Source organism: Lepidochelys olivacea, assembly GCF_965140295.1.
Source record: "Lepidochelys olivacea isolate rLepOli2 genome assembly, chromosome: 4".
NCBI lineage: Eukaryota > Metazoa > Chordata > Testudines > Cheloniidae > Lepidochelys > Lepidochelys olivacea.
Window position 1 is genome coordinate 128,974,876 of NC_140414.1, and position 18,383 is coordinate 128,993,258.

The 18,383-nt window shown below is 40.5% G+C and overlaps 1 protein-coding gene across 2 annotated transcripts in view; it reads right to left on the reverse strand.

Moving 5' to 3' along the window:
• Positions 1-15,227, reverse strand: part of HTT (huntingtin) — a 183,800-nt gene extending 168,573 nt beyond the window's left edge. For both annotated transcript variants that reach the window (XM_084626754.1, XM_084626753.1), the window contains exons 1-4: positions 14,805-15,227; positions 8,066-8,149; positions 4,961-5,081; positions 2,096-2,155 (exon numbers count right to left, since the gene is read on the reverse strand). In XM_084626754.1, coding sequence (XP_084482880.1) covers positions 2,096-2,155; positions 4,961-5,081; positions 8,066-8,149; positions 14,805-14,905 — 366 coding nt within the window. In that variant the 5' untranslated portion in view covers positions 14,906-15,227. The remainder of the gene's footprint in view (positions 1-2,095; positions 2,156-4,960; positions 5,082-8,065; positions 8,150-14,804) is intronic.
• Positions 15,228-18,383: the final 3,156 nt, after the last annotated feature.

Genomic DNA, 18,383 nt, shown 5'->3' on the forward strand with positions numbered 1-18,383 from the left:
TATAGCTGATGGTCCTTAATGGGCCATCAAGCAGGCTAGGCAGAGCTGACACCAACTTGTCTGGGGTGTCACCCAGAAGCATAGCATATGTTTGAAATACAGACAGTATAGAGCCAATATTCATAACTTCAACTACAAAAATGATACACATATACATATAACATAACCAACAAACCATAACCTTGTCTTACACCCCCTATTTGACCCCCTTTATACAAGATTTGGTGCCACTACAGGACTTTGGTTGCAACAATGATCTATACGATCCCAGTTCATGTCAATGTCACACACTGATACACTCATGGCACAGAAACAGCCGATACCTTCATCAGGATCAAACTCAACTGACACCCTGGGACCAGAACCGGAGTCAAGCTCTGACCTCCCCACATAGCACTGGGGAGTGGCTGACAGGACCCACTCCCTCCCACGCACTGGCATTCACACTATGCCAATCCACACTTCTGGAGGAGAGAGATGGGTCCCCACAGGATCTAGACTAGATGTGACCTTTTCCTTGGCACACTTGACAGGGAACAACTCCTCCATCTCTTCAGAAAGGTGCCAGCTCCAGAGGACAAAGCAGCAGCACTTTCAGAACCCAGGGTGACCTCCAATCTGTTGAAGGCGTTGGTGCTGAAGCAGACTACACGGCCTGTTCGTGCTGCTTTAGACAAAGATCCCTTGCCACCTGAGTCTATTTGGTGAACTATTTGCAAATTAAACTCCACTCCTTGACATGGGCTTCTCTCCTAAGCACAAGCACCACATGTGGGGATCGCTCCCCCCCACGATGGACAATGTTTAAACCCTGATGAGGAGATCACCACAGAAATACTTAAGCTAACTAATACCAATCTAACAAGTGCTACACTAAGGGTACTAATTAACTACATACAACTAGCAAAAGTCACTAAAAATCGAGGGCTTGTGAGGTGAAAAGCATACAGAGCTCCAACTACAGCCACAGGCAGTAAGAAGGAACTGAAGAGGGTCGGGACGGCAACACCTCATATCGCGCAGAGAGGGTGGGGGAAGGTGCTACGGCACACACAGACACACACACGTACGTGGGTACTGCTAGTCAAAATTCTCCAGCTCCAGTGCAACGAAAGTACAAGTGTAATACATGGCTGCATCTACTCAAAGAACAGATGGGAGTGTTTCAAACTTCAGTTTAAACACATTTTTCCCTTCTCTTTTTGTGTGTCTATAATCTATCCCTGTAGACAAGATTGATATTCACAAGTCATTAATAGCATAGGTTAGGAGGAAAGTGGAACAACAACATCTCAATACACATAAAATCCTTTCATACTGGGAGAGTCTCCTTAGAAGGAATATCTCAAGTTTTTGGGGTTTTTTTTAAACTAATAAAGGTAATAGGGTTTATTTTTTACTCATAGTGCTGGTCAAGATGCAAGAGCACCTACATATAACATGGCCAATAATGAGAGACTTGCATGGGGTTCCACAGGGTGTTTTAGTCTTCAGCAGAGAAGAGCTGCTGAAGTCCTGAATAGAACTTCTGTCTCTCCTGAACACTATTCCAGTGAGTTATATTTCCCCTTCCTCCCATAAGAAATATATAAAAAGCATTAACAATGTGTTAGAAATGATTAATGATAATATTGGTTCCGCTATAAATTCGCTTCATGTGTATGTCTTCACAGGTGCTGTAAGCAGTCACCCAATGATACAGTGTTCTGCATTTAACATTTGATTGATTTCTTCTTCCTTATTTTACAAGCACCTGCTACAGAAGGTACCGACTAAAATAATTAGCTTGCATATATAATACAAGTGTAGCCTTCAGTGGTAAGAAACGTGTTTGCCATGCTATATGGAGATGCACGTCACCTGAGCAGCTGTTAACAAGGGACATTTTTATGTTTAACATCCACACATACAAAAATATACATTAAAAAGCCAGTAAACACAGCTCTTGCAGCAGCTCAAATGTCAAAGAGAAATTTACACTTTAAAAACAAAAAATCACTTCACAGATCAATATATAACAATAATCTAACAGAATACTTAAAAATATTAAATATCAGACATGTCCAAAAAGATAAAAGGGAAGACCTACACTCACCTTTTTAATTTCTTTATAGAGTTCTAACTGTAACCTAGGAAGGTTAGAATCCATCAAAGCCTGTAACAAAATGCAAACGGAGTTTATTGTACCATAGCAGACTGTGATTTTCAGCCAAAAAGGTTACCTTTGTACTGGAACAGCTTCTGAAAGTACTAGGCAATCTGACCAAATGCTCTTTTATTTTTTATTGGGGTGGGGGGGGGTTTGCAGGAGGAGAGTAGCAAGTGTTAGATGCTGCAAGACTCTCCTTTTTGAGAAAGCTTTGTATCACAGCCAAAGAGGAAGAGGGAAGGAAGGAGACAAAAGGGGGAAAACACTATTCATCTCAAAAAGAGTCTCCAACACAAAGGAAGGGAAAAGAGTAAAGGAAGGGAAAAGAGTAGAAGACTCCATCAAGTCTATTAGTTCCCTTGTCATGAAAACCTAACTTATCTAGGAACTGCTTACACACAGTCGTGATGGATGTTTGCTATTGAAGACAAATATCTTAAGGAAAAGCCAGCAGCCCTATCCTACACAGTGAACAGTTGCTTCAACTTCTATCAACTTAGATGGAAATCTAAAGTGTTTGGCAGCTTACAAGATCAAATCCAATGCTAGTTATCTGAAGCAGGCTGATTTTGCAAGGCATAAAACAAATTAAAACTTAATTCTTGAAGGCATTGCCATTAAAGATTACACATTACGAGGCACCAATTCTAAATCTGTTTTACCCATATATTCATTTCAAAATCATAATTAGTTTATAAACCCATTATAACAAGGGTCATGATAAAGGACTTATTTTTAGTTTATTACAACAATAAGAAAGAAATTCTAATTAATTGCTGTTAAGGTTACAGAGTGAGATGTACTTTTGACCCTCCACTCAAGCTCTCCATCGCAAGTCTTTCCAAGTTACAGGCCAACATCTGTAAGAGCAGGATTTTATAATTGTACTATAAGAGTAGAGGTACTAATGTATGTCTTGATTTCATTTTACCAGCCACCCTTTTTGAATAGCAGAAAGAAATGACCCTCTGGGTCATTGGTAGGAATGCATCTGACAGATTGCCAGTGTCTGTACTGATGTTAAGGCAGGGAGAGACCAGAACAATCTGTATGACTGATTATGGTCACCCTTTTGTTTTAGGATAAGTTATAATGTCTACTATGGTTTCCTATATGTATTACAAATTAGGCATTCTAGTTAAATATACATTTCTTTGTTTTAAGGTTTAGTAAGTAAAAGACAGGATTTGGTATTGTGTCTACGATAAATAAATTAGAGAAATGTTGAGGGCCTAAAGCCCCAATGTGAACTGTTTTAGTTATAAGATTTAGCAAGACTTAATTTACAATGTATTCTGTATACTTTTGAAGGTTTCTGTGAGAGACTGTTTGTGTGAATGAGGAATGCATGCATCAGGAAAAGAGAAGGTGTGAAAGCCATCACAAATGTCCAGATGGTCAAGAAAAAGTGAGAGACTTGGAAACACCAGCAGACAATCAGAAAATATCCATTGTATCCGAGGCTAAACATGTTAGCAGCACTGAGGACCTCAGAGGTGAGGCAGGCACCCCTGAAGGCAAGGCAACAAATAGGAGATAACGATGGGAAGCCCCACAATAACCATAAAATGATAACAGCAGAAAACCCCAAGATTAACACCACTTAAGGACTAATGATTACAGGATGACATTGCAAAATGCATGGACTCAAATGGAAATTTACAACTATAAAGTTGGGATGTTTTGCCAAGGAACTCTGGGTTCAGTCCTGCAAAGCCTCGGAGCATCGGATCACAACAGACAGAGCCGAGCTCCTCACCAACTGGCCATTAGATTGACTTGAGCTACAACAGACCAGTAACTATAAAGACCATCTGCAGGGTGGGGGTGCGTGTGCATGTGTGCGAGCGATGTGACTGAAAAGCATATGCTAACTGTTGTATTTTAAATAAAGATGGCATATTTGCCTTCTCTCTTATAAAAGATCCCATGTACTTTGTATAGCATAACACATCCACACCTCTCTCATGGTGGAATCCCATGATTCACCCCCCACTCTGACTGGGTCATCAAATTACAGTATTCATTTGCCAACTGTTGTCTTAGCAGGGCTAGCTAGGTTATAGCCCATGCTTAGACTTTCCTCTGGGAGTCTAGACCAGTCCAAGAATGCAGTCACAGAAGAAGCTTATTCAGAATCAAGTAACATTTATTTACCCATAGGACACAACAGAGAAAAAGGTCAACAACAAAAACCGCAACATATACAGTTTTAGCTAAGCTTAGTATTTCCTTCAAGTAGTTGGGCAGGTCCAGCTTAGCCTTGGGGACCAAGTTAACAACCCTCTCCTCTGCAGACCCTCTCCCTCCTCAGAAGCTCAGCTTTTCATCACTTTCACAGAATCACATACATACAGGGCTAGAAGGGACCTTGAGAGGTCAAAGTACAACCCCCTGCACTGAGGCAGGACCATGTATACCTAGATCATCCCTGACAGGTGTTTATCAAAGCTGTTCTTAAATTGTCCAGTGATGGGGAATCCACAACCTTCCTTGGAAGCCTATTCCAGAGCTTAACTACCCTTATCATTAGAAGCCTTTTGGCCTGAAAGGATCAAAGTAAAGAAACAGTGCCAACAGTATATTAGAAAGTCTCTTACATCTAATGATATTTTTCTTTTGTTCTTAAGGAATGTGTTGAGCTTGGTGATAAGCAAGGTTAGCAAGCATACTTGAGCTCTCAATGTGTTAAGAGAAATGTCAAGAACCAGGGAAACAGATGATGAAATGAATAATATCAATTTAACTTCATATAGAACAATGTATTAAAGAAAGATATATGATAAAAAACATACATTACATAATTCTTACTTTTATAACTTTATTGAGACATTCATCAGCAACCATCCTGACATCAGACTCTGCATCATCACTGCAGAGAAGAAAGAGTTCCATAGCAATACCAAGCAGTTTCTGAAATTCCGGAGAATTCCTAAGTTTAAAAAAAAAGTTAACGTTAAAAAGTACACTATGAAAAGTTAAATGAATATTACTCTTTGTGAAGACAGGCTGAAGACTGGAGTCCATATTTATAGTTTTCACTTTTCCTGTTGACATGGTTTGGAAATAAAATAATATTACAAATGTCCTTTTGCAATTGAATTGAATTTCCCATGCCAAATATTCTGAATGTGAGACGGGTCAATATAGCATCATATTGTTTACTTATAACTGGAGTGGTCACCCATTCTCTTTTCACCCCAGGATGACCCTGCATCTTACATACAATATGTTAAAGCAATACAGCATTCCAATGCTCAGAAGACACAGTCCTTGCACCAGAGTCTCCCACTACATCAGAAGTGTGTGTAAACTGCTCTTACTGAACCAGCATAAACAACAAAGCACGGCACTTGGTGTACATCCCAAAAACCAGCATATTGATTGCAAAGCTCACTCTAAATTGCAAAGACATATTATTTAGAATCCAGGGAGCATTCCTCCATGAGACTAATTTCTTTAAAGCAGCCTTCCAAAATACAACACAGATTACCTGGGGCAAGCAAAACTTTTTTTTTCCCCTATTCCTCATCGTAAGGATAAGCTAGTAGATGTAGTGCAGGAACAGATGTATTCATCATAATTTTACAAATCAAACTTGGATTTGAACCACTCTGGAAAATTTAAGAACATGCGTACTTTTTATTCTTCTCTAGAATTCTGCAATTTTAATGGGATATTTTCAAAGAATTCTTCTGATTCTGTAAAAATGTTTTCTTCACATTAAATTCAATGAATAATTCCCCAAAACCCCATAAAAGAGCAATGAAGACTCTTACATTCAGAATCCAAGCAGGTGTATAAGTCACACACAAAAATGTGAAAGGAAGGATAGTTCACTGATCAAGGCCATTTGCCTGGGACATGTCAGTCCTGGTTCTTTTCCATGCTCAACCACAGACTGCCTGTGTAACTGGGGTAAGTCACTCAAGCCTCAGTTCCTCATTTTTAAAATGGAGATAAAAGTACTTCTCTACCTCACAGAAATGTTGTACGGATAACCACATTAAAAAAAAAAAAGAGAGAGAGAGAGATTGTGAGCTGCTCAGATATTATGGTAAAGGGAGCTGTAGATGAGTCTAATATAGGCAAAAAATACTTCCTTTGGGATTTGTCAACTGCTTACCAATGGCTAGGATTATTTTACCAAGAGTGGCTTTAGCTAACTCTTGTTAGCAACATTAGCTGACAAGCAGATATTCATCTGTCCCCCCACCTTTCTCAGGGAAGGCAACATATCAAGTTAAAGTCAGAAGGGCAAAAAAACATGGTAATTCAAACAAAATCTATACAGCATTTAAAGTTAATAGACTAAACTCTACCTTCTCTATTAAATTATTAAATGAATATTAACATGTAGTAGACAATTTTAGCCCAAGTTTGTAAGCAACAGAAATGCATGGCAAAAATTACACAGAAGTTATGTATTTGCCAAACTCATATTTAAAATGTAATCCTTTAAGATGAAACTATACTTTTGATCAATATTCTGTATTTTTTTTTACAAGATATTGTTTCAAAAATAAAACTTATTTCACCTTACTGTATAACATTCAAGGGTACTGTCAAATAGCGTAGGACCAAATTGCGAAAATAATTAAATGTGAACAAAAATATTTACACAGAACTTTTTTTTAAAGACACTGAAAAGATTGTCATGGATGTTATTACCGTACTACCTATGAGCCCTAGTTATGCACCAGGTTTCTAATGTGTTAGGTGCTGTACAACCAGAACAGAAAGACCATCCCTGCCCCAAGGAGTTTACTTTGCCTGCAGTTTTGTCAACACCAACTACAAACGAAGACCCAAATCCTGTCACTGGAACCACATGCAGGATCTGGTCCAAAGTATAGCTTCACTCTGATCTTAGGGAAATGCAACGAATAAACAAACAGTAAACAAGTATATATTTGGGCCAAGATTTTTTCAGAGCAATTACAAATTTTCGATGTCCAATGTGAGACAACTAAAAAGGGTCTGACAAGTGTGGGCCCTAAGCCAATTTCTTAATTGCAGAGCTTAAGCTTTCATTTTAAAAAATGAAGTCACTAAACGGGAAACGAAAGTAAATTAAAGCAGTGTTTTCTTTGGAGTCTGCACATATACAGTTCCAGTGCCCATACTACTCTCTTACCCCTGCCAAGCAACATCTGAATGAAAAAGACCTGGTCAATTCCTATACTATTATATTATTAATCATACTTATACCGTGGAAAAGGCTTGAGGCCCCAATCAGTGGTCATCATGCTAGGACCGCACACGCAATAAGAGACAGCATATTCTCCAAACAGCTTACAACCTAAGTAAATATTGCTATAAAGAAGTCATTGGGAAACAATGAAACTGTCAAGAACCATGTCACTTTCACACTGTTCCTTGAGAATGCCACCAAATGCAGCTGAGACAGACACACTGGGGAGAATGAGACAAAGGATGGAAGTTGGAGGAATATAATAAGGGCAAAGTGTAGTTCTTGCAAGGCCAGCAGGCCCTGAAGGAGAGAAAAGAGATGTAATTTCTGCATGCTTGCACCTATACAGGAACAAATTCAAATTGTAAGTAAGCCAAACTGAGTGATATGAAAGATTAAGCTCCCAAGCAGAATCTGGGGACTAACTCAAGGTAGAAATCTCAGCACCTTCCCAGTAGCTGAAGAAAACTGGAGGACTAGGGTTTTCACCAGGGCATTTCTCCTGGACCTCAGTTATAGCAAGGTCTCATAACAACCTTTGGATAATCGGTTTGGTCCTCCAGAGAGTCTGCTTGGTAAATTTTTCAAGCCCTTAAATGTCCTGTTTAAAAGAGTACGTTCAACATTTAGAATTAAAGATCAATTAAAATGAGAAAGCCATAAAAAGTTAAAGTAACTTTACCAACATTAATAAAATGAGTTCAGAAATAACGTTTTATTACCTTAGAGACTGAGCAACTATGTTTTCACATATTGTCAGGCAGTGATTCACTCGATCTTTCTTGGTAGTTGAAAGTTCTTTTTTTCTAAAATTAAGAAGAGAATGTACTTTGAATAAATCCAAACATGTCAAACCAATCACTGTTAGTTTGTGTGGTATGACAACTTAAATACTGCATTCCTTACTGTAATTCAAGTCTGACAGATACACAGTCAGCTATTTTATTTGCCAACATAGCCTAAATGAATACGGTAATGTCTACACTACACAGCTCTTAGTGACATGGCTGTGTCACTACAGCCGTGTCGCTAAAAGTCGTACTGCGTAGCTGCTGTTTGTCGGCTTTCCTGCCGATAAAAAACTTCCACCCCCCAACGAGAGGCATTTGCGTTGTCAGCAGGAGCGCACAGTTCACACTGGCGCTTGTCATCAGCAAATCTTTCGGGGGGTCGGAGGGGGGGAAGAAGGGTATTTAACACCTCTGAAAGACAAAAGTTTTGTCATTCAATAGCCTTATAACAACCCCAAAGACTGATCTCCCTTCCTCCCTCTCCCTGCCACCTTAGCCTCAATTTGTCTCTATTTTAAAACACAGCACTCTTACAGACGTGCATCACAGCTAGCATCCATTCCAGCCAAAGAAAGCGGATCAGAACTCCCTATGAAGCCCATAAGTGGCATTAAAATCAACCACATTTTACCTGAAGGAGATAGAAGTCATTGTACCATACTGGCACTTCCGGATTATGAGAAACTAAGGCACAGTATTGCGTTAATTACTTTTTTCTATCGTGAAATCCTCTACCAGCCCCAAAGAGTTTACAATATAAAGAGACAAGACAGATCAAGAGTGGTAAGGGAAACAAGGTCTCATAGAAAGTTAGCTGCAGAATCAAAAAGTGTAACCCTGAGTCCCTAACTCTCACAGTGCAGTGTTCCTATCTAGTATGCCACACTGACTTGCTAGTTTCCCGCACCTTGTTTATAAGCTAGCTGCACTGATCATACATTACACAACTGTTTGAGCAAATGACAAAAATTCAGGCAAAATTATATTGGTTGATTAAGCATTTGGAAAGCAAGGGTAGACAGAAAGTCTCAGTAAAACAGATTCATAGATATATAAAATAAAGTATATTTCTATTTTTTGCAGTTCAGTACAACACTATCAAAATGAGAAAGCACAGACTGCCAACAAGAGACATTCTAGGAAATTGTAGTCCAAAAAGCCAGATTCATCTTACTTCCCCATCCAATCATATATGACGTTGGTAGATTTTCATATAAACCGCAAACAAGGCTAAAAGATAAAATACACACGAAGAGCAAGCTCTCACTTTCAGAATACTAATTTGTCTTTTTGCATAAAAATGTAATTGCCTTGCCACTAAGATGTACTGAAGTAAATCACAATACAAAAGTTGAACCCCTCACTGAAAGAGAGAAACTATATTAAATGTAATAAGTTATACTGATGCAATCGTTATGTTGAGATTTTAGATATTAAGGTCAGGAAATTCAAAGTTAGGTTTTCTGTGGCATTTTGAAGAAGAGAAGTTGTGAATGGAGAATGACAAAAATTGGTAGAAGCAGGTAGTACCTAAAAAACTACTTTTACCTTGGTAAGATTTTAAAGTTGACAGCATGTCTCTAACCAAATTTGTAACAATTAGTTTCTACAGTGACACAAAAATTTCAGCTACCTATTTCTTGTCAGTGACATCCAATTTTCCACAAACATAGGTTGAAATAGTTAATCCATTTTTTTCACATTTCTCAAAAAACTTCCCTTTTGGGATGAAGTTCCTCATATTTCATCTCAACCCAAGGTTTTGGGGTTTTTTGAGGAAAGAGTGAATAAAGAAGAGGGTTAATAATAAAATCTTATTTTGAAAGCACCTTACTTTCTTCAGAATGCTAAAATATCTTACAAATTTACATAAATCATTTCAAGCGCCCTTTACACACACACACACACACACACACACACACACACACACACACACACGCTTAAATGCAACCACACATGGAATAAAAAAGCAGCAGATTAACATCAACACTGCATAATAGTTTAAGACAAAAATAGCGAAAAATGTCATGGCCAAATTACACAGTAGGCAGAATGAGTGACCAAGTTGAAATTTGGCCAAAAGGACCATGGTAAACACCAGTAACTCTTGGAAAGGTGTCACAGGACCTTTAATGACCACTGTCAGAATCTCCATTTCACATCACTTAAGACAGCAGGTTAAAATACTCAGAATCACTTAAGTGACTTAGTGTCTAAGCCCAGCTAAAGTCAACAAGCTCTTAAATCAAACTCCTAAACCCCTTAAGTACTTTTGAAAATTTTACCAAACATCTCCAGCAGCACAGTGCCTTTTAGCACTATAGAAGCCAATGGTTCAGTACTGACACAGAGGAAGAGTGCAATTTATTGAATCAACTTCCATTTGGACATGCATATAGACTCACTAAATATAAAGTATGCCAATTAAGTTGCTGAATATGGTTACCTTTGTATTTTAATTATTAAACCAAAGACACTTCAGCCCCAACCAAAACTCAGCACGGCTTCAAAGTTAGTTGAACTAGCATAGGCTAATCCAATCTCTATGAAAGTCAATCCACTGTAAAAATCTACAATCAGTGAGTTGAGCTAAAAATGGAACAATCTACCTGAAAAGAATGACTCATACTGTATTTTGGTTTATGCTCAGATTTTAAAAGGAGAAAGTCTGCAAAGAATGCTAACACTTCACTAGCTACCATTTGGGTAATTTAACTAATGTAAAACTTGGAACTATGGGCCATTTCCAGTTGCCAACCCTTTCTTCATTCATCATCACTAATTTACAATATTTTCTTGGTTTGTAATACAGCTTTGTGTGATGTTTAAAGATGAATCTCTATTAAAGAACTACTTTTCTGGGAACCTGAGTTGTTGATGACAAGTGTCACTGTGCATAATCTTGTTTAGTAAGGATTGTGATGAGGAGAGCTAGGAGGTACTAGTATGGAGGAATGAATAACTTTAAAACAGCTAGCATTTTTTGTTTTCCTTAAATATTATCAAGTGCGTTTGAGAAATATGCAGGAAAAATTTCAGGGATTGTTCTCCCTCATGAACTTTTATCTCTTAGATCAGATCACCTTTCTCTTGGATGTGGTTACTATCATTATCAACATCTACAGCATGACGAAAGATAACATTTGTCACCGGGGTTACAGGATTCCATGACTTTCAGGGACATCTGTGACATTTTCTGCTTCAACCCTAGGGTTGCAGGAGGCCCCAGAGCGGTCAGCCAGCAGGGCCTGTGGGTGCCGGACATCCCCCCGCAGGGCTTGGGCTCTCTTCCCTCCACCCCTTGGGCTTCAGTCATCTCTCCGTCATTCCCCCACACGCCCATTATTTTTAGTAAAAGTAACAGACAGGTCCCAGGCGTCTGTGAATTTTTGTTTATTGCCCGGGACTTTTGTTAAAAATAACCATGACAAAAGCTTAACCTTAATCATGACTGTTCTGAAGTCTAACCATAGTGCTGTGGTGGAGGATGAGGGCAAGGAGCTGTTCAGCGTCACAGTGCTGTAGCATCCCATCACTGTGATTGTCTCCTGTGAAGGTCTTGATGGAGCAGGTGTAGAAGACCCCAAATTAAAATCTTTATTGTCTGAACACTGAATGTACAGAATTTTCTCCTGATTCCCAGAGCATTGGCGAAAACAGAAGGGCTGTGGGTTAAGTGATTTCTGACTTGTATGCAGTGATGTCGTAGCTGGTGTTGTTCCCAGGATATGAGAGAGAAAGTGGGTGAGGTAATCTCTTTTACTGAACCAACTTCTGTTCTGTCCAATAAAAGATATAACCTCATCTATCTTGTCTCTCTAATTTCTGACTTGCCAAAAGTCACTGCACTGCCAGAAGGCAGTCTGCAAACCTAGCACACACCCTGATGTGGGACCAGGTAAACAATCATCTTTCACATTTGGAGGGAGTTTTACCAAATGATCCCAACCCATTTTCATTTTTCCAGGGAAGTCTGTGAAGAAGCTAGCCCATAACCCTGTCCTGGGGCATCTTGTCCCTAGCTGCCTTCTCATGTGGCAGTGGCATGATCCCAGTGTTTCTGTATTTGTTGCGCTGGTGTTTCTTACTATCTGGAGAGTAGACTGAAAGTTGATTTTACCATTGAATAACACTGTCCAGAAAACTTTAACATATCCAGTTAAGTTTCTCCACAGAGTCTACTAATAAGATAGTTTCTTATAATGGTAGCTTTTTCACAAAAGATCTGTTAAAGTATGGGGTACAAATACCCACAAGTAGATATTAAAATATGATGTAAGGGTCTGAATTTAAACTTGCAAAATAAGAACAGTGAAAACTCAGGCTTCTGATCTAACCTTATTGACTCTGCTTTTAAAAACAGGCTCTATGGTATGCCAGGTACGTGGTTGGATAGTTCCTGGTGGCACCCAAAACAAATACAGTTGCAAAACTAAAACACACTAAGGCCACATAGGATGTGGTGACGTTGTTTGGAAATTCATAAAAGCATTTAAAAACATAAGCAGAGACATCCTCAACTTAAATCATACTTTTACCTGCAATATTTTGATCTAAGAATAATATAATTTAGAGACTCGAAAGAAAAAATGTTTCGTTTGGTGTGTTCACTTTGCATTTGACAGACATTTGTGTATGGTCTCTTTCACTACCTCAGCTCTGCAGCTGGTCAATTTCCTCAATCATTTGTGTCTTTCACTTAAAAATAGGAAAATGTGGTAAAACCACAAAGTGGCAGAGGGACTTGGGCATATGTGGTGAAGGAAGATTGGTCTCATGGTTTCGGCACTGGACCACTGGGGCTTAGGAGAGGTCTTGTGTGACCCTGCTCTAAATCATCTCTTATTCCTGTCTCTTTTTCCATTTGTAAAATGGGGATAGTACTTAATTATTTGCCAGGTGTTTGAGAATAAATTTGTTGAGATATCATAGAAGAGCCTATAAACGGAAGAAATGGCACCCTAAACTACTACTACTATTTTCTTTTAAATGGCCCAGTTGCCATTGCCCTTTTAAGTTTTAACTCTGTCATCTTTTATCATCTAAGTTGTTATCATCAGTGTAAATGATTGGTCAGCTAACATTCACAGGATACTCCTTTTATTATTCATTTATGTGATGCAGTAATAACTTTTTCTTCCCAGTAAGAATTTTGCTATGCAATATTACAGGTAAATGAATGGAGACCTTTGGGGTTTGTGAGTTCATATTGTAAAAATATTTAAAACTATAGGGAAACTATCAGTAACTGTAGGTATAAAATTACATGTATTAATGCCCAAGACCATTTTTTTTAATTGGAATACGTAGTATAATACACACAGGGGGTCACTGATTTTCTTCTTCTGTGTTTTGTGAAAAACATATACTTGAGGATCATCTAAATAATCAATGTAATAAATAATGTTTTAATAAAACTCCACCTGAATAAGAACTAGCTTTGTTTGGGATTTAAATACTCTCTAGCAGTTTTTAATATTGCAACATGAAGAAGAACATAAAACTGACAAAACTGAAATAACTAATCTCTTTTCACTGTTCAGGTTTTTTAAGAAATTGTTACATATAATTCAAACAATAAATTATTACTTCTACAAGATTAAAAAAGTTCCCCTAAAAGAATCAGATTCTGACATACTGGACAAATAAGTGTCAGCACTTCTGGTAAAAGCTGAGTGATAAACTACTGAACTTTTTGCACCCCCCTAGAGAACTGGTTCTAATAAGAAAAAAAGGAGTGCTTGTGGCACCTTAGAGACTAACCAATTTATCTGAGCATGAGCTGCGGCTCACGAAAGCTTATGCTCAAATAAATTGGTTAGTCTCTAAGGTGCCACAACTACTCCTTTTCTTTTTGCGAATACAGACTAACACGGCTGTTACTCTGAAACCTGGTTCTAATAAGATATGTATCTAACGCCATATAATGTAATGAGATCCAGAAGGCCCGTGTTCAGAGAGATTTGAGTCCAGTAAAAAGTGTAGATGTTTGTATAAAGGAGTGGTTGTCTGTTAGTTTTTTCTTTGCACTTATTTGTCTAGGTTATCATAAGTACTATAATAATTTGTCTGCTCTTTAACCGTACTAGTGCTTTTAAAAAAAAAAAAAACACACCTACCCAGTTTATTTCTCATTTCTTTTTTGAAGAGGAAAAAAAAGCTTTCAGTATTTTCTAGATAGATACCCAGACAGTTACCAGAAGAGACACGTTAATAAAGTATCTTCTTCCAGTGAGAAAGGGCCAGCTGAGAGTAGACCACCAGCCTTGCTTTGCTGGTACACACGTGGATTATTATTATTCCTGGAGTTTACCAGGGCTTGTGCGACAGGCTCTCTAGCTGTCACGAGGGATCACCGGTTGCAGCGGCCTGGAGACCAAGTCGCCTCGCTCACTGCGGAGCAGGTTAATGCTTTTGCTTCTGGTGAGAAAGGATTTTGCTGGTGGTCTTTAAGCGAAACCAAATGCTTCTGGAACCCGCCTTCAGACAACCCTTAGCTCAAGAGGCGGCGGCAGCAGCAGGGGCCCATCCACCCCACCCGTGACAGGGCGCCCAGGGGCGTCCCCGCCAGCCCGCTCCCTCTGAGGGCAGTCGCTTCTCAGAAGCTCTAAGTTCCCTTCCTAGTCTTCGCTACCGACCCAGCCTCGCCGCCCCGCGGCCGGACACTCACGCTCTCTGGAGCGGCTCCTCGGGGATGGCAGCCGGCCCCTGCTGCTGCTGAAAGGAGCGGAGGGACTCGAAGGCCTTCATCAGTTTCTCCATGGTGGCCATGTCCGCTCAGTCCGTGCCGCGCGCCGCAGGGGCCAGTCGACCGCAGCGCCCGGGGACCGGACTCCGTCTCTTCTCCTCACAGCGCCTGAGCCGCTCGCTTGGACCCGGAGCCGCCTCGCCGCTCACAGCGCCCGGGAGCCTGGGGCCCCCCTCCCGTCTCCGCGCACGAGCTGCCCGCTCCTGGAGCCCCGGAGACTCCCCGTTCGCCGCGCCCGGGCCGCCGCGGCACTGTCCCTGCCGCCGTCGGGATGCCAGCGCCGCCGCTCGTTACTGCAATGAATGAAGAAGACGCTGCAGGGGGCCGCGATCACTCTGAAGCCGCCTCGCCGCCATCTTGGAAGCCTCCCATCATCCCCCACGCTACCCCCTGCCAGGCCGAGAGCAAAGTTCCCTACGCAGGTGACTGGGGCCGGCGTACCCGCGGGGGGGGGGAGTGGAATATGAAAGAGCGACAGCCTCACGCACCAATCAGAAAGGAGTTCCGCCCGCTGCCCAAACCAGCTAGCAGAGCAGTAGGCTTTGGGGCGGTGTCACCGTTCAGACAAACACAAGCTTGGTTGAGGAAACACAAATTCATCCACACGCTCGCTTCACCGCGCTCCGCCTCCCCTCGGGAAGATGGCTGTCCGGTCCTAGTGCCCCTTGGGTCGGTGTCAAGCTCCGGCCGGTCTGCCAGCTGCCGCCTGTCGAACGGTGGGGGCGCCTCCTGCAGAAGGGTCGGGCTCACGTAGAGCAGGTCCATAGGGCAGCAGGCCCGAGCTCCGTGGGGACAGGGCACGCAGAGCAACCTCCAGGTCTGTCCACTCCCAGCTCTTGGGCTACAGTTGCTACTTGGGCTCCGGGCCCGAGGCTTTGTCCGTTAACGGTCAAGAGCATGTAAGGAGAATTAATGACAACAGCTGTGAAGTTAATGCATATTAAACCCTGGGTCTGGCTAGCCCACTACAAAAGCAGTTTCTCCTCTGTTGGTGTTCACACCTCAACTGCTAGAAGAGGGCCTCATCCTGCCTGATTGAACTAACCTCGTTATCCCTTGCCTCATTCTTGCTTGCATATTTATACCTGCCTCTGGAAATTTCCACTACGTTCATCCGATGAAGCGGGTATTCACCCACGAAAGCTCAGGCGCCAATATGTCTGGTAATCTATAAGGTGCCACTATAAGGTGCCGCTTTTATAGATCCCGACTAACACGGCTACCCCTCTGATATTAAACCCTGGTGTGGCGTGTGGACAGTCCCATTCAGAAGTGAAGTGGACTTCATTCACATTAACTTAAGGGATTCAGATAAAGCAAACTAAGGTCTGGTCTACATCTAAAATTTAGGTTAACTTAGTGATGTTGCTCAGGGCTGTGAACAGTTTTGTGCTCTGAACTTTTTAGTTAGATCAACCCAACCCCTGGTCTAGACACATCTAGGACAGTGGAAGGATTCTTCCATCAACCAAGCTCTGCCATCTCTTGCAGAAGTGAATTATCTACGTGAGTGGTTCTTAAAAAAAAAAATTTACATGGATCGAGGAAGCATATACGCTACAGCACTGTAGTGGCATACCTGTGCTGCTGTAGTGCAGACATATCCTAAGGTTGAATTGAGTGACAGTATCCCTGTAGGTTTAATGTTCTTCAGAAACTTCAGATCATCTTTAAGGTCCTGAGTATCCCTCCATTAACAAGCCCTAATGCAGCTAAACTGGTTCCACCCTTGTAAGGTATGACGAACTGTTTTTAAACTGTTTTAGTTAAATTGGGACAACATACATTCACCCAAGGCCTAAGGTATAGACATCTCACAGGGTATATCTGCACCATAAGCACTACAGTGGCATAACTGCAGCTACTTCGCTGTAGCACTGTAATGTAGACACTTGCTAAAGCACTGGAAGGGGGTTTTCTGTTACTGCGGTAAATCCACCCCCAGGGAAGGCAGGAGTTAAGTTGATAGAATAATTCTTCCATTGAGCTAGTGGTATCAATAACAGATCTTAGGACAGCTTAACTGGGTCTCTGAGGGGTGTGAGTGACGTAGCTAGGTTGACCTAAGTTTTAAGAACAGACCAGGAGATGGAGATAAGGGATAGCAGTATAAGCGGAGCTCTGTGCTCTATCTTCCCCTTTAAAGGAAAATATCCATGAAGTAAAAAATTCTACATCCCTAAAAATCCTTTCACTTTTTTCAGATTCACTTTTCATCAATCCTTTCATTCGCTTCCTGCTTGAAAGCAGGAGCTGGGCACACTCTACTGATTATGGTGGACCAGACAAGCTGAGCTCAGACATTGCCATAGAGGAGAAAGCAGCTGCTCCTGTGGGACTACACCCACCAAATGCAATCATGTCAGTCCTTTGTCTCCTCCTCTAAGGGTTCAGGTAGCTGGAAGAGAGGACCAAACTGTGCTTAACACTTACAGAAACTGAGTGGGGAGAAAGGGAGGCTTGACTTCTCTTTGACCACAGAGACAACAATCGTTTGATCTCAGAAAGACACTTCTGAAAAGCAGTTTTTCTTTGGAATCAACAGGCACAGGTATTAAAAAAAAACTTAATTGTAAGAATATACTCAGAACTCCACAAGATCAAATGTTATTTTATATACAACTTGTACACTACATAGTATACATGCCAAACACTACCAGTGCTATCAGTACTTAAAATACTTTTACAGAACGAATACACAAATTTCCAATAAGTGCACTTAATATACATTTACTTCCCAAGTAGTAGTCCCTCTTGATATTTATTCTGTTGAAATGGAAAAACCAATTAGGTTTCTCCACGTTTCCACTCTAATAGCACATGCACTACAGAAAAAAAGACATTGACATAGGCTGAAAGGAGACATTTATTACAAGAACTCAAAAGATTGAAAAGAACCAGTGACGCATTGGCACACAGAATATTTTCATCTGAATTAGGTCCCATTTTTCTGTTTTCCAACCTCTTGTTTTGAGACAGATGTAGGTTAGAGTTAAACTAGGTTTATATTAAGACTGGACTTTACAACTGTATTTCACGCCAGCATGACATTTTGCATTCATATAGACCTATTTACTTGTGCATCATTCATCCTTGTATATATTCAGTGTTACTTGGGCTTCAGCCGTGGGCTTTCCGAAGCTAAAACTTGTTCCAAGTACTCTGATTTACATGAAGGCGCTCCTCTTCTTCCTATAATTTTCTGTGTCAAGGGTACCTTTGTTCTTCTGTGCAAAATTAATTAATACTAACTTTATAACCTACTGTTGTGAACTAGGTTTTTTTAAGTCAATACTTCTATCAATATAAATCTAATTTGGGGGTTCGGGGAGAAATCAATGTATTGTTGCACTAAATTTTCCATACAGTTACAACTGCTGGCTTTAATATAACTGGTTGCTTGAACCCAATTAACTGAAATCTTTTGATTATGCAAATTAAAGTAGATAGAAAAAGTAAGGAAAAACTAATCAATATAATAAAAATCTGAAATGCTGTATG